The sequence below is a fragment of the Mobula hypostoma genome, chromosome 25 (assembly GCF_963921235.1).
Source record: "Mobula hypostoma chromosome 25, sMobHyp1.1, whole genome shotgun sequence".
Taxonomy (NCBI): domain Eukaryota; kingdom Metazoa; phylum Chordata; class Chondrichthyes; order Myliobatiformes; family Myliobatidae; genus Mobula; species Mobula hypostoma.
In genome coordinates this window covers 6,326,407-6,344,156 of record NC_086121.1, presented here as the reverse complement: position 1 = coordinate 6,344,156, position 17,750 = coordinate 6,326,407, and the positions used below count along the sequence as shown (strand labels likewise).

General features: G+C 41.6%; 1 protein-coding gene across 5 annotated transcripts in view; it reads left to right on the top strand.

Annotated features, from left to right (window-relative positions):
- rerea (arginine-glutamic acid dipeptide (RE) repeats a) overlaps window positions 1-17,750 on the top strand; it is a 659,533-nt gene that overhangs the window by 599,880 nt on the left and 41,903 nt on the right. For all 5 annotated transcript variants that reach the window (XM_063033173.1, XM_063033174.1, XM_063033176.1 and 2 more), the window contains 4 exons: window positions 6,592-6,751; window positions 13,826-13,918; window positions 15,924-16,123; window positions 17,296-17,457. In XM_063033173.1, the coding sequence (XP_062889243.1) occupies window positions 6,592-6,751; window positions 13,826-13,918; window positions 15,924-16,123; window positions 17,296-17,457 (615 nt within the window). The remainder of the gene's footprint in view (window positions 1-6,591; window positions 6,752-13,825; window positions 13,919-15,923; window positions 16,124-17,295; window positions 17,458-17,750) is intronic.

Below are 17,750 nucleotides of genomic sequence, written 5' to 3'. Positions count from 1 at the left end.
TTCCATTCCTGTGACTGTGGGTATACTTGATTTATCTGAAATAAGGTACAGGAGCCTTAAGTCCCACACCATCATGTTCAGGAACAGTTATTACCCCGAATGACGAAGGATCTCGGTCCAAAACGTCAGCTTTTTAATTCTGTTCATAGATGCTACCTCACCTTGCTGAGTTCCTCTGGCACTCTTTGTGTGTCATAGTCACCGGCCTTTCGGGTCTGAGAAGATATTTCTTCACGAGGAAGACTGCAGTGTCAGCAAAGACTCCTACACTGTAGGTTGATTGCGATATTTCAGAGAAGTTTGGATAAGTACCTGGATGGGAGGGGTATGGAGGGCTATGGTCCTGGCGCAGATGGATGGGACAAGGCAGGATAATATTCCGGCACTGACTAGATGGGCCACAGGGCAAGTTTCTGTTCTGTAGTGCTCTATGACTGTTTGACCTCAGTATTGCAATAGGTTTGTTGACTATCAGATGCAGCAGCAGGAACACTTCAATATTTTGATGCCAAAGTGAGACATCATTATAAACCATGGAACCATTCAAGGTTCATTCCAATTTTTAAGGCTGGTAGGTGCGCTGAATGCACCTGCTTGAGAGCTCCTTCGTGACTCTTCTCCACAGGCAAGGAGTGGAACGTGAGAGCAGATCTTGACAGACAGCTGCAGTTCCCCAAGGAAATCACCACCACATCTCAGATATAGTACTGTGGTCCATGGCTGTCAAGACAGCCCTCCTCATTGAATTAACCATCCCATGGGAGGAAGGAGTGGAGACTGCCCAGGAGCAGAAGAGGCTGACGTACTCGGATCTTGCAACTGAGTGTAAGGAAGCTGGCTGTTGGACCACTGTGGAAGTTGGATGACAATATTACTCTGTAATATGACAGTGACTGGAGCATGGCTCAGGAGGGCCATCAGGGAATTAGGTGAAGAGACAGAAAAGATCAGCTTTTGGCTGTGGCTGAGGAGGAAGAACAGAAATTGGGGGACCGACTACCCCATTGGAAGCTGCAGGGCATGGCAGGGAAGCAACGGTGTTTGGTAGTAGGATCCCATTAAAGATGCTGGAAGTTACAGAGAATGATGTGTTGGCTGCGAAGGCTCATGGGGTGGTAGGTGAAGGTAAGAGGAACTCTATCCCTGTTAAGGCAGTGGGAAGATGGAGCAGCGCAGATGCCTGGGACATGGAGGAGATGCATATGAGAGCAACATCAATGTGGAGGAAGGGAAACCCCATTCTTTGAAGAAGGAGGACATCTCTGATGTTATGGAAAGGAAAGCCTCATTCTGGGAACAATTGTGACAGAGACAAAGGAACTGAGAAAAAGGAGGAATAGCATTTTTACAGGAGACAGATCAGGAAGAGTAATGTCAAGATAGTTGTGGGAAATCAGTAGGTTTATAAAAAAATGTCAGTGGACATTTTGTCTCCAGAGAGGGAGACAGAGTTCGAGAAAAGGGTGAGTAGGGTCAGAATGGGCCAAGTGCATTTAAGGGCAGTTGGAGGCAAAATTGACAAGTTCAGCATGGGAGCAGGAAGCAGCACCAATGCAGTTGTCGATGTAGCGCAGAAGGTTTCTTTCCATGCCATTATAAATCAATCCCTGCATCGTGCTGAGTCTTTGTTTACCCATGGACAAAGCACATAGCTTATATTGTATATTCAACACCTTGTGAAACATGGTGATTATGTAGTAAGCCTTTGACCCTTTCATGTAAGGTCAGTAGCATTTTATTAAATTAATAGTATGAAAGTCACGTAGGACACAGGAGGTAAAAGAACTAACCAAGATGGCAACAGTGGTAATGATGTACTGTCCTACATTCTTTAGGAATCAGTACATACTTGCTGTTGCCAATAACATTTACGCTGTTTAGTTTGTACACAAAAAAGTAGCAGATAATTTGCCTGCTTGACTTCTTTGGAACAAATCTTTGATCAATGATTTGCCTGTGCTAATGTTTCAGCAGAGTATTGATCTTGCCAGAGCTTTGTTCACTGTGGACTGAGAACATGTTTGATTAACGTCCAATTGACTTTGTACGCATTGAAACCAGGAACCATTTTGCATGATTTGTTCCTGTTTGAAGCCAGTCGGACATGTTCTTTTGTTTATGTATGAGCGCTGCCGCCCATATAGTTAGCAGTGTGTGGCTCCAAATCTATTTGATTCACTGCACTTCAACCCACATGCACACTTAATCCCTGAACTGTGATGCAAAGCAAGATAGGTTATGAAATCTGGACTGGATTCTCAGATCCAGTTTCTCTCATTTCTTGCTGGATCTTATTGTCAACTTAACAAACCAATTTATTTGGAATCATGAAGAGATAGTACAGCTTTTACACTTACGGAGGGGTCATTATGTGAGTTACTAAGCATTCAGGGTTGGAGCTGCAGTCTGGTTAATTAATGTGAAATTTATTTTTAATGACTAAAGGCTGGCAGTATTCAGTAGAGCCAGGGACCAGAAAGAGGCAATACCACAGAGAGATTGAATCAGAATAGGGTTAATATTACCGGCATATGTCGTGAAATTTTGTTAACTTTGCTGCAGTAATGCCATGCAATGCATGATAAATACTTTTTAAAACTGAATTACTGTATATCTATGTATATTAAGTAGTTACGTTAAAATAAGTAGTGCAAAAACAGAAATGAATAAAAAATAGTAGTTTATAGGTTCAATGTCTATTTAGAAATTGGACTGTGATGCTGAGAAGTTAGCTCCCAGTTTTGGATGCTAATTAGCTAGGTCAGTTTTCCTGTGGCAATTAGCATAATGCTCTTACAAATTGGGACATCAGAGTTCAGAGTTAATTTCCCGCACTGTTTGTAAGGAGTTGGATGTTCTCCTCGTGACTGCATGGGTTTCCTTCAGGTGTTTCAGTTTCCTCCCACAGTTCAAAGACTTAAGGGTTGTAGGTTAATTGGTCATTGTAAATTGTCCTGTGATTACATTAGGGTTAAATAGGTGAGTTGTTGGGCCAAAAGGGCATGTTCCATGCTGTGTCTCAAATTAAAAATAAAAAAAAAAATCAAAGATGCACTCTGTCAGATTTGGCTCTTTTGATAGCCCGTATCTTCCAAGTGTCCTGCGACCATCATTAAACTTACAAGAATGATACCTTGGACCGAAACTCCTTTTTGCCAGGACCTTGTTTCCAAATTTAGAATAAGCTGCATGCAGCATGACTGGGTTAACTGGGACTGGCACTATAAAAACACAGAGCAGGTCACCCACCCTGCTCATGGACTGTTTGTCCTACTCCCATCAGAGAGGAAGCTCTGTAGCATCTATGCCAGGACCACCAGATGCAAAAACAGTTACTTTTCCCAAGCAGAAAGGCTGATCAAGAGCTCCACCCACTAACCCACCCCTCCACACTCCCAACCATCACTACCTTTATCATTTCCTGTCAGTGTCACCTTATGTCCAGACGTTCCTGTTCCTAGCGTCACTATGTATTTGTACATACAATCAATCTATGGATTTATATGTATTTTTTTATTACTGTGTTCTTTATATTCTTGTGTTTTTCTTGTGCTGTATTGGGTCTCGAGTAACAATTATTTCATTCTCCTTTACACTTGTTCATTGGAAATTACATTAAATACTCTTGAATCTTGAGGGGAATTGCACATCAAACCATAAAGTATCATGGCTCTTAGCTTCCCACTTGGATGAGAGAACTGTGATCTTTGTTTCACTTTTGAAATTATAATTAAGGATGATAGCATAGTAGTTAGCGTAATGCTTTTGACCATAAATGCACAAGCCATAAGAGCAGAAGTGGGCCATTCGGCCCAATTGGTCTGCTCCGCCATTCCATCGTAGCTGATTTATTATCCCTCTGAACCCTGTTCTCCTGCCAGGTCTGTCTTTACAATGCCAGCTGTAAGAGTGGTGTTCCATTCCCACTGCTGCCTGTACAGAGTTTGTGCATTTTTCGTGTGACTGCATGGGTTTCCTCCAGGTGTGGGAGTTTTCTCCAAAATTTCCAAAGATGTACAGGTTAGGGTTAGTAAGTTATGGGTATGCACTGTTGGCACCAGAAGCACGGCGACACACTAAGGCTGCCCCCGGCACATCACAAGATCACAAGACAAAGGAGCAGAAGTAGGCCATTCGGCCCATCGAGTCTGCTCTGCAGCTCCCCCATCTAGTTCTCCCCCTATTCACCCATCTAGTTCCAATTTCCGGCTTTTTCCCCATATCCCTTGATTCGCTGACTAATTAGATACCTGGCAATCTCCTCCTTAAACACCCTCAATGATCGGGCCTCCACAGCTGTATGTGGCAACGAATTCCACAAATCCACGACCCTCTGGCTAAAAAAATTTCTCCTCATCTCTGTTTTAACTGGGTACCCTCTAATTCTAAGACTATTGCCTCTTGTCCTGGACTCACCCACCAAGGGAAACAACCTTTCCACATCTACTCTGTCCAACCCTTTCAACATTCAAAATGTTTCTATGAGATCCCCTCTCATTCTTCTATACTCTAATGAATACAATCCAAGAGCCGACAAACGCTCCTCATATGTTGGCCCCGGTATTCCTGCATTCCTACATCCTCGGACTGGGTTGGTCATTGACACAAAGAGTACATTTCATGGTATGTTTCTATGTACATGTGATGAAGAAAGCTAATCTTGAACAATTGAAGAATAAATTTTCTCTTTATCCTGAACACAAAACTGTATAAAGGAAATAACTCTTTAGTAACTTACAGTATCTAGAAAAAAATTATGACAGGTGACCATTCAAACTATTGTGCACTTACTGTGAAAAACAAGCCAACTAACTAATCCTATCTGCCAGCATCTTCTGATCCACAACCTAGCAGCTCTTCAAATAGACCTAGGTACATTATAAAGCATTCGTTCTCTACTCTCTTACTTTACACCTGTTTTATCAATGCAAATAAAGCAATATATTTAGTCAACACACACACAAAATGCTGGAGGAACTCAGCAGGCCAGGCAGCATCTATGGGGGGGGGGGGAAGTACAGTTGACATTTCAGGCCAAGATCCTTCGGCAGGAGCACCCTTCTTGCCAAAAGGCCTGGGCCTGGGCCTGAAACATCGACTGTATATTTTTCCATAGGTACTGCCTGGCGTGCTGAGTTCCTCCAGCATTCTGTGTGTGTTGCTTGGATTTCCAGCATCTGCAGATTTTCTCTTGTTTGCAATATATTTAGTACTCAGTGCCTGAGGAAACTTGGGCATGGTTACTTATAAATTAGGACACTTCCAAATTAAACGCAGAACCTGCTGGAAGTACTCAGCAGGTTAAGCAGCCTCTGCAGTGTAAGAAATCGTTGATAGTTCAGGTCAGTAACATTTGATTTAAAAAAAACTCCCTAGGTTGGAAATATTATCACTGCTTTTCTGTAAATCAGGGATTCCCAACCTGGGGTCCATGGACCCCTCGGTTAAAAAAGTTTGGGAACCCGTGCCCTACATTGATACTGCCTGATCTGCTGTGAATTTCCAGCATTTTCTGTATTCCAGATTTCCAGCATCCACAGTATTTTGTCTGGACACTAAAAATGCCCTCCTGATTTTGAAGGATATTTTCTACAAACATCCATCAGTGCTGTACACTGAAAATTAATCATCAAATACAGGGGCTCAGTAAAGCTGTTCCATCTTGGGGATATTGCAAGGGAGACTGGATTTCAATTAAAATCAGTGTTTACTTCCAACAATTGATTACTGACTAACACTCCACCCGATCTTCCAAAACCAATGTGAAAGGTTAGGGGCAGCAGGTACATGGATAGAGCAGATCACACCTAATCCTGAATTGGAAATATTGTCACTCTTCTTCATTGAATCTGAATCCTGGAACTCCCAACCCAGCAGCAAAGTGGAAGATCCTTCAGGTACGTTGCTCTAGTGGTTCAGGAAGATGGCTCACCAAGGTCAGACGAGGATGGGGAGAAAATACTGGCTTTGCCAATGATAGCTACATCTCATCCAGTGTTTATAAATCACCACTTGCTGATTGTTCAGTGTCTGTCACAACCCAACATTTGCAAATGATATCCAACATTGTTACCTCTGTCAAATACATCGGGATTCTACAGTGTGCAATGTATGAACTAGAAATTGAGCATAGTTGGCAAGTTACAGCTGGGCTTTTACATTTCCAAGAGACTTTCTCCATCTTAATTAATGATTGTATACATCAAATGGGACAGCACAGTAATGTAGTGATTAGCATAACACGTACAGCACCAGCAGTAACATCGGGGTTCGATTCCCACCACTGCCTGTAAGGTTTTTGTATGTTCTCCCTGTGACCACATGAGTTTTGGTCGGGTGCTGCGGTTTCCTCCCGCATTCTAAAGGTGTGTGGTTAGGATTAGTGAGTTGTAGGCATACTATGCTGGCGGCTCAGTATAATCTTCAAACTGATTTGATTTTTCATTAAACGACACATATGTTGTATGTTTTGATGTTTCTATGTACATGTGACAAATAAAGCTTATCTTCAACTTTATGCAGTGGGATCCCAGGGAACAGAACTCCAGTAAGACCTATCGAGCCAATGCTTTTTGTTCTGTTCTGTTACAGGGTGAACTGGTAACATTCTATTACTACTGGAAGAAAACCCCAGAAGCAGCCAGCTCCCGTGCTCACCGTAGACATCGCAGACAGGCCGTGTTCAGAAGAATTAAAACACGTACTGCCACCACCCCAGTGAACCCATCTCGACCACCATCTGGTGAATTCTGTAAGTTCCATTCAGGTTGATTACAATTTTTAAGAAATAATTCACGGGGGACTGGGTAATTTTGTATTTAGCAAGTCATGCAAACCATAGAAAGTAGGGAACCAACCTTTCAACCTATGCCAAGATCAATCTAACACTTCCCTCCCACATAGTCCTTATTCTTTCATCCATGTGCCTCTGTACGAGTTTCTCTAATATGTATCTGCCTCTACCACCACAGTAGCAGCACACCACTACGCTGTAAAACACAACTATCTCGAACATTGCCTCTATGATTTTCTTCAATCACCTTAAAATTATTCACTCTCGTATTAGCCATTTCCACCCTGGGGGAAAAAAGTGCTGGCTGTTCACTCTATCGATGCCTCTTATCATCATATACATTTCTATCAAGTCACCCTTCTTCCTCCTTCCTTCCAAAGAGAAAAGCCTTAGATCACTCACCCTCTCCTCATAACACATGCTCTCTAATTCAGGCAGCAACCTGGGAAATCAAACCTGATGTACAAATTCAAGCCTGATATACAAATTCTTAGTAGTCTGGGACAACTGATTAAAATAGTTTAGGATCTACACTCTCTCTAAAGGTTTCACATCTTAAACCATTTTAATCAGTTGTCCCAGATTGACTAAGAATTCGTATATCAGGTTTGAATTTTTTGCATCTTTGAGCTGGAGAGATAGTATAGCTAAAAGATACCTGTAACTCTGTTTTTTCATCATTATTAAACTCCAGGCAGCTCCATGGCAATGGTTGTTTCAGCTTTCAATAGTTAAATATTAATAGATCAATTAAGAAAGTGGCTGTAGTTAAATTTTCAATTGGTTCTAAATACACTAGTGAAGGTGCTGATCTTCGAGAATCTAGCCAGGCAAGTGAATGGAGTGTTGGTGGAAGAACATTTTATAGATGGTGACTGTAACTTGTTAAGTGTCAAGTAGTTATGGAAGGGGATTACAGTGAAGTGGAATTTAAGGTCCTGAATGGGGAAGGCAAGTTTCAATCCCATAAAGCATAGGAACAGAATTAAGCTATTTGACCCATTGAGTCTGCTCTGCCATTTGATAATGGCTGATTTATTTCCCCTCTCAACTTCGTTCTCCTGCCTTCTCCCTATAATAATGGAAGTCCCCAGCTGAACTTCTTTGAGCTTCTACTTCCTCAGAAGAACCTCCTAAATATCCTCCTTACTGGACTCCATCTACAAAGGTCGACTGAGAACAATTACTGAGACATAAGAGTCTGGAGGTGGTAGAATGTGGAACATCTCTCAAAACATTAGAGGACCTCAGTGGGTCAGGCAGCATCTGTGGAGGGAAATGGTCAGTTGACAATGAAAGTGAAGAGCATTTTGAGTCCAGATGAAAGGTCTCAATTCAGAACGTCGATTGTCCATTTCCCTCCATATATGCTACCTGGCCCACTGAGCTTCTCCAGCACTTTTAGGAGCAATTGTTTGCAGATATGTGTACAAGGCCAACATTGTTCCCTTCAGACTGAAGGGTTAAGACAGCTCATCCAAGGAATTCTGGAAGTTAGGAGTTATCGAGGATTAGGTAAAGAAATAAAAGGGATCAATTATCAAAAGTAGAGAATTGTACTTTAGAGAGACTCAACATGAATGGGATGGAGAAGGGTTGTTTTTGTGATTAGAACCTGTGTCCAGTTGTGTCCCACGAGGATCAGTGCTAGGACCTTTCCTGTTTGCTACAAACATTGACTGTTAAGATATGAATGTAGGAACCAGATGGCACGAAAATAAATAATATTGTTAATGATGAGAAGAGTAGTCTGGCTCCAGGATAATGTAAATAAATTGGTAAAATGGTGACTGAAATTTAATCTTGATAATGCATAATGGAAGGATTAACAAGGCAGAGGTCCTCTAGAGCTCTGAGGAACAGAAGGACATTGGACTATGCACATCCATACACACCTCATTCTACAGATGAGCAGTAGAGAGTGTCCTAACCAGCTGCATTACTGCATGGTACGGAAACTGCACTGCCGCAGACAGGAAGGCTCTACAATGGGTAGTCAAAACTGCCGAACGCATCACCAGGACCAACCTATCCAGCATCAAGGACACATATATACAGAAAGGTAGCAGAACATCATGAAGGATCCCACCCACCCTGCTCATGGACTGTTTGTCCCACTCCCATCAGGGAGGAGGCTACGTAGCATCCACACCCAGGACCACCAGACTCAAAAACAGTTACTTTCCCCAAACGGTAAGGCTGATCAGCACCTCCACCCACCACACCCCCAAACTCCACTATTTTATCATTTCCTGTCAGTGTTACTTTATGTACAGACACTCCTGTGCTTAGTTTCACTTTAATGTCCAAGGTTCAAAGTAAATTTCTTATCAAAGCACATATATGTCACCATAAACAACCCTGAGGTTCATTTTCTTGTGGGCTTATTCAATAAATCCATAATGCAATAATAACCACAACAGAATCAATGAAAGGCCACACCAATTTGGGTGTTCAACCAGTATACAAACAACAGTGTGAAACGTATAATCAATATGTGTATGTGTGTGTGTATGTATGTATATATACTTGCGTATTTATATTTATTGTGTTTTTTTATTATTATTGTGTTCGTTATCATTTTGTGTTGTGTTGGATCTGGAGTAACGATTACTTTACTCTTGTGTTCTGGAAATTACATTAAACAATCTTGAATTTTTAAATCCAAGGATCCTTGAAGTGGCTACACTGGTAGATAAGTAGATTAAGGAGGTTTCTGACCTACTTGTCATTAGCTAGAACTTGGAATGTAAAAGCAGGGAGGTTATAGAGCAACTATATAAAGTGTTGGGTTGGCCACATTTGGAATACTGTGTACAATTCTGGCTGCCGTGCTAGGAAGGATGTGGTGGTGCTGGAGGGGATGCAGAGATTTGTTGTGGTACAACCTGGTATTTCATTTATAAGGAGGAACTGTTCAGAGTGGGTTTGCTTTCCTGGAAACTGAGGTGACAACAAGAATATAAAACTGAGGGATATAGATAGATAGGAAGCATTGTAAGGTAATTTCCCCCACATTAGAAATGACTAAAGCCTGAGGCTTTAGGTTTGATAAGGGCTAGGAGACTTAGAGAGGATCTAAGCAAGAGTTTTCTCACCAAGAGGTTGGTTGGTATTGGGAGCGTACTGCCTGAGGGGATAGTGGTGCCAAAGGCTCTCACAACATTCTTCTCATAGATGGTTAAAGATGAAAGATTAGATTACCTTTATTTGTCACATGTGGGTCAAAACATTGAAATGTACAGTGAAACGTTTCATTTCTGTCAATGACCAAAACAGTCTGAGGATGTGTTGGAGGCAGTTCACAAGTGTCACCATACTTCCAAGACCAACATGGCATGTCCACAAGCCAGCGAGCACTGTGAGGGTCATGTTTTTTGACTTCTCCAGTGCGTTCAACTCCATCTGCCCTGCTCTGCTGGGGGAGAAGCTGACAGCCGATGCAGGTGGATGCTCCCCTGGTGTCATGGATTCTTGATTACCTGACTGGCAGACCACAGTACGTGTGCTTGCAACATTGTGTGTCCGACAGAGTGATCAGCAACACTGGGGCTCCACAGGGGACTGTCTTGTCTCCCTTTCTCTTCACCATTTACACCTCGGACTTCAACTACTGTACAGAGTCTTGCCATCTTCAGAAGTTTTCTGATGACTCTGCCATAGTTGGATGCATCAGCAAGGGAGATGAGGCTGAGTACAGGGCTACGGTAGGAAACTTTGTCACATGGTGTGAGCAGAACTATCTGCAGCTTAATGTGAAAAAGACTAAGGAGCTGGGGTGGTGGACCTGAGGAGGGCTAAGGCACCGGTGACCCCTGTTTCCATCCAGGGGGTCAGTGTGGACATGGTGGAGGATTACAAATACCTGGGGATACGAATTGACAATAAACTGGACTTGTCAAAGAACACTGAGGCTGTCTACAAGAAGGGTCAGAGTCGTCTCTATTTCCTGAGGAGATTGGGGTCCTTTAACATCTGCCGGACGATGCTGAGGATGTTCTACGAGTCTGTGGTGGCCAGTGTTATCATGTTTGCTGTTGTGTGCTGGGGCAGCAGGCTGAGGGTAGCAGACACCAACAGAATCAACAAACTCATTCGTAAGGCCAGTGATGTTGTGGGGATGGAACTGGTCTCTCTGACGGTGGTGTCTGAAAAGAGGATGCCGTCCAAGTTGCATGCCATCTTGGACAATATCTCCCATCCACTACATAATGTACTGGGTGGGCACAGGAGTACATTCAGCCAGTGACTCATTCCACCGAGATGCAACACTGAGCGTCATAGGAAGTCATTCCTGCCTGTGGCCATCAAACTTTACAACTCCTCCCTTGGAGGGTCAGACACCCTGAGCCAATAGGCTGGTCCTGGACTTATTTCCTGGCATAATTTACATATTACTATTTAATTATTTATGGTTTTATATTGCTATATTTATACTGTATTCTTGGCTAGGGCAACTGTAACGAAAATCAATTTCCCTCGGGATCGATAAAGTATGACTATGACTAATCCTAACCCGTATGTCTTTTAGAATGTGGGAGAACACCCACACAATCTTGGGAAGAATGTACAAATTCCTTACAGGCAGCGGGGGGAATTGAACCCGGAGCAGTGGCACTGTAAAGAATTACGCTAACCATGCCACCTTAATGCAGCACTTGAATTGCTAAGGCATTGACGACTACGAACCAAGTACCTTTGTATAAATGGCGATTTGATGGTCAGCATAGACACTGGCCTAGGAGTCTTTGGGCTGTTTGACTTGAAAAATCTAAAATACACATTTCAAGTGAACCTAGGTTTTGAAGTAAAAGACATATTCAGTATTTTGTATTGGATATGTCTCACAAAATTAAAGCAGTGAGAATCAAATGCATAGATAATATCCACGCTTTTCAGAGATTGATAATGCTGCTATTTATACTCCAAGTGACAAAAGATTTCTTATGCACTCATTAATTTGTGTGATGTGTAAAAGCAAAAGAACAGTTGCAGTCCCTGCAAAAATCATTCTCTGATGCTGATGCTTTCATACGTCTAAAAATATATTTTAATAACTGCTTGAAGTACTTGATGAAAATTGTCAGATTGTGAGTAATTACAGCAGAGGATACGAGGAAGTATGAAATACACTCAGTGGCCACTTTATTAGGTACAAACGGTACCTACTAAAATGGCCACTGAGTGTATGTTTGTGGTCTTGTATTGCTGCAAGCCCATCCACTTCCAGGTTAGTTGGGAAGCTGTGGTGGACAGCAATCTTGAGGTTATTCCAGAGATGTTCCATCGGGGCAGGGCTCTGACTGAGCCACGCAAGGACATCAGTTTTCTTCATTTCAAGCCATTCCATGGTTGCTTTGGCAGTGTGATTTGGGTTGTTGTCCTGTTGAAAGACAAACTTCCTCCCCAGTTTAAGCTTTCAGGCTGTGGCTAGCAGGTTTTTATCCACGATCTCTCAGTAGTTAGAAGCATTCACCTTCCCATCAATCCTGACCAGATTTACAGTCCCTGCTGCTGAAAAGCATCCCATAGCATGACGCAACCTCCACCATACTTTACAGTAGGGATGATGTTACCTGGATGATGCATAGTATTAAATTTACACCATATGTACCTGTAAAGACTAGGCAAAGCGTCACTTAAAAGATACTGTAAAGATGTGGAAGAAGGTCTTGTGGTTGAATGAGACTAAAGTGGAACTTCTTGGCCACAACCCTAAGCAGTACATGTGGCATAAACCTAATACTGCTCATCAGCCAGGTAACACCATCCCTACTGTAAAGTATGGTGGAGGTAGCATCATGCTATGGGGATGCTCTTCAGTAGCAGGTACTGGAAATCTGATCAGGATTGATGGGAAGATGAATGCTGGTAAATACAGAGAGATCCTGGATAAAAACCTGCTAGCCTCTGCCAGAAAGCTTAAACTGGGGAGGATGTTTGTCTTTTAGCAGGACAACGACCCAAAGCACACTGCCAGAGCAAGCATCAAGTGGCTTCAAATGAAGAAAGTTTATGTCCTTGAGTAGCCCAGTCAGAGTCCTGACCCTAATCTGATTGAACATCTCTGGCAAAACCTCAAGAATGCTGTCCACTGCTGCTCCCCAACTAACCTGGCACAGCTTGAGCAATTTTGCAAGGAGGAATAGGGCAAATCTTACTCCATCACTTTGTGCAAAGCTAATAGAGACTTAACCAAAAAGACCACTGGCTGTAATATCTGTGAGAGGTGGTTCAACTAAGTACTGAGCAAAGGGGAATGACTACTTTTGAACTGCTGCCATTTCAGTTTTTGGATTTTTTGTTTTTCATGCTTTCCCTGTTTTCTGGGCTTTACTGTGGTGTGCGGGGGGAGGTGTGGGAAGAGCATGTAATTCAGATAAAAATTCTCAGTTAAATTGCTCAAGATCTCTTGTTGTAATATTCATTTATACGAGCAAAGGATTGGGTGCTGAATACTTTTCCATGGCACTGTACTGTGAACCTCAGGCAATCCTGGGACATTGTGATGGCCTGCTGCTTTGAATTGGATTTGCGCAGCATAGTCACAACAAGGTGCCACCCTGGATCAGTTTTGTAAAAGGTTTAAAGATTAGATTACATTATTTGTCAGATAAATCAACCATGATGGAATGGCAGAGCCAACTCAATGAGCCGAATTCTGCTCCTGGTCTTATGGGCTTAATTATTTTTTAAGAAAACTTTCACAATTCCTGTTAATGAAGTCACAGTCTCCACATTGCAAATAAAATAAATGGTATAAGGCATTAACACGGGGAATTGTATTGTAAGTAAATGAATAAAATTGCAGCTTCATTTGGGAAAATTCTCCAGCATTATCAACTGCCATAGCCTCGTTGTAAATTATTTTATAAGAGAGTTCTGTATTATGACAATGCACCTTCACAGCTTTCAGACATTACATTGTGATAATGGGCAATGTTAACCAGATCAGTAAAATTTATTGTCTGCTACACTTGCACCAAGCTGTCTCTTATTGAAAGAACTAATTTTTTATCATTCTTTTCACAGTGGATCTCAGCTCGGCAAGTGAGGATGACTTTGACAGTGAGGACAGTGAACAGGAATTGAAAGGCTACGCCTGTCGTCACTGTTTTACCACCAGTAAGTATTCTTACCATTTTTATTCAGAAAAGTAATGATATACATTTGTTTAGCTTTCTTTAAAGGAGTATTGTATATAAATTGTTCAAGAGAATGCTTAACCATAGGCTATTTCCTCTTTATTTTATCAACATGTATATATTTTACTGAAGACTTGTCTGGCCCATTCTGGTGCACATGGAAGTGTATTGAATCCATGACAATCTAGATTGTTTAGAAAACAACCTCAATTTTTCATTCCATCATCTCTTCCAACATGGTAGCCAGTGGCAACCTCAAACTTGTCATCCTGTTACCAGCATCATAGAGGAAGTATACTGCAATAATGCAGGGCTTCCCAACCTGGGGGTCCATGCATAAAAAGGTTGGGAAACCCCTGGAATAATGTCACGTTGACTAACGGCTACTTTTAAGGATACTGCAGCATATCCTTAGTGTGCTGGTTGTTAATTCAAACAATGCATTTCACTGTGTGTGTATTGATATACTCTTGATATATAAATTAATCTGAACCTGAATGTGCTCTTGGACAACTGTTCAACTACAGTCTTCTGGAATGGTATGGCAAGTGCCAGGGCCTGAAGCTCCTACTCCCAATTTTGTCCGTCCATTCAACCTTGTGTAAGCCTCTCAATGGGGCTCATATGCAAACTTGACTCGAAAGCTAACTCTGCTAACAGCCACGTGACTCCACAGTGAGAAGGCTATCTTATGTAAACAGTATACGTCTAGAGTTGGTATGATTTGGAGTTCAACCAAACAGGAAAGTTGGGATGTGCCAATCAATGGAACCTCGATTGAGTGAATGCTGTACAAGTACTACCCATATGCAATTATCGGTCGGCAAGAAATAACAGATCGTACATTGCATAAAATTATGAAGAAAGTATATTTACTAATTGCAGCTTTATCAAACAGTTATTAAGAGAAAGAAAAGAAAAAAAATTCAAGGGCCCATTACAGTTAAACCAGTTTAAGTGTGCACATGACTGTTGGAGCTTGTCTCTTACAAAAACTGGGTATAACCGTTACTCAAGGTGCTGAAATCTCGTCACCAATCACCAGTAGAGCTTCCCAATTTGGACTCCTTTGTCTCGCGAAGCACTCCTTGCATTCGCGTCTTCCTGCCGGATCAAATCCCATAGGTGTCTCTCTGGATCTTCTCTTTACCGCATCTCCTTCCAAAAGACCATGAACCAGACTACTATCCTTCAGAAGACTCTTCCCCACAGCTCTCTAGAACCTTCTCTCACATCCCACAATACTGATTGGCTGACTCAAATTTCCAAGTTGGACAACAGGGGTCCTTATCTTTGCCAAAGCCAAAACACACTTTCCAGCATGGCATACTGCTTTTACAGAAAACTGCTAATATAACCTAACTCACAGCATAGCAGTAGAAATCTTAACCAGAGCATTACACTTAGAAGCATACACAACAGGAGAAATCTTCCCTCTAATTTTCTTTCATCTCTGCCTGTTCTCAGCTGCCCCAATTGCACAGTTAGAAGCAGTAAACTTCAGAGACGTGTGGATGGTGAGATGGATGTGACAAAATTGTGTTTCTCATCTTTTCAAAGTCTTCCACCTTCAGTACACTCCAGCTTGCTACAACTGGCATTTATCTGATTAGATTAGCTTTATTTGTCACGTGTGCATTGAAACATTTGTGTCAAATCAGCGAGGATTGTGCTGGGGGCAGCCCACAAGTATCGCCATGCTTCTGGCACCAACATAGCATGCCCACAGCTCTCTAACCCTAACAATACATCTTTGGAATGTAGAAGGATGCCCACACAGTCATGAGGAGAACGTACAAACTCATCACAGACAGCAGCGGGTATTGAACCCCAATCTTACAGCCAACACTATAAAGCTTTGCACTGACTGCTACTGTGCTACTCCTACAGGTTCCTTACCAGTGTCGATGCAAACATTTGGCTTCTGTTTTTACATTGAGTTTTATTTAACTCATGCACTATTTTGTCTTTTGAAAACAACACAGCATCTAAAGACTGGCATCACGGAGGAAGGGACAACATATTATTGTGCACAGAGTGTCGGATTCACTTCAAGAAATACGCGGAACTGCCACCAATCGAGAAGCCAGTGGATCCCCCACCCTTTATGTTTAAACCAGTTAAAGAAGAAGAAGATGGACTCAGCAGCAAACATAGCATGAGGACCAGAAGGAGTAGGGGCTCGGTATGAGAGTCGTTATTCCATTTTTACTTCGTAAAATATGAAATTCATACAAAATAGAAGTGGTGCAGATGCAAGAATTTCAGCATTATTCTTTGAAAATTCTGAATGCATCTTAGCAGCAGCATGCATTCTAATTTATTGTTTCATCAGATATAATCATGTGATGCGGAATGGCAAATAGCTGCATCCATCATATCACGTGGGGCAATTTACACCGCGTTTTAACGCATTCAGCCTCAATGGCACCAAACTGTTATGATTTAGTGTTGCCATTTTATTCGAGAAGCCTAAATGAAATGCTCTCTGTTGGGTATTCTATATTTCAGATTTTTATGATGCGTTTGCCATTCCGTATGAAAGCCAATAGAAAACTCGTAAAAATATAAAAGTAATGTTCAATTTTGCAGCGCTGCTTGTCCTAGTCGCAGCTAATAAAGAAATGGAAACTCGAGATGCATGCAGAAATATTCCCCAGACAGTGATTGTATAGGTGGGGCTTTAACACCAACTCGATTATAATCTGCACAGCGTTTTTGATAATACTACCAAAACGAAGAGCCTCACTGTCTTTCGTTAAATACAATGTACTGCTGCTGTATTAGAATCAGGCTTAATATCATTGGCACCCTGCATGTTATGAAATTTGTTTTGCCGCAGCAGTACATTGCAATACATCACAGCAATAAAAAAAACTATAAATGACAAAATATTTTAAAAGTTAAATAAGTAATACAGAAAGAGAACAAAAAGAATAGTGAGGTATGGAGCATGAATTCATTTTCTGTTCAGAAATCTGATAGTAGAGAGGAAGAATCATTCCTAAGATATGAGTGTGTCTTCAGGCTCCTATACAATCTTAAAAAAATGAGCCATAGCCAGAAGATACGGTAGACTAAGTGTTCAGATCATAGACACAAGAGATTGTGCAACTGCTGGTAGAGCTGGTTTTAGGAAAGTAATTCTGTAATTCCCTCCAAATAGCAAGTCTGTACCACCGAAATAAGTGAAGATATTTTTTCTTATTAAAAAGTACAAGTGGAATCTGAACTGGCAACAATTACCAGCAGTTAACTAGAAAGTAGTAATTGGAATCTAACACTGTTATTAAAGCACTTATGAATTATTAATCCCCCAATCGGTGTGGGTCTAATAATAATTTTATTGTTAATTAGATGTCTTCACTGCGCAGTGGTCGTAAAAAACAGACAGCCAGCCCTGATGGTAGAACCTCTCCTATCAATGAAGACATCCGGTCCAGCGGCCGTAATTCTCCCAGTGCTGCCAGCACATCCAGTAATGATAGCAAAGCAGACTCTATGAAAAAGTCCAGCAAGGTAATGTTCTGATGATCATCGTAGTATCAACTATTACACGCAGCATTGTTGTACCTATTGAGAAGGCCTGTTTTGAGGTTAAAGTGAGATAGGCTTCAGAATTAGGACCATCCTTATTCTGAGACATAGCAGAAAATATATTGTTCATTTAAGTTATTTTAAAACCCAAATTTAAAATGAGTCCAGTAAAACTCAGTGAGGCTGGAACTTATTGGATTAAGATCTCTGGAAAAAGTTGTTGTTGTGCCTAATAACATCACAATCAATGAATACATTGAGTGAGGCCTCCCTCG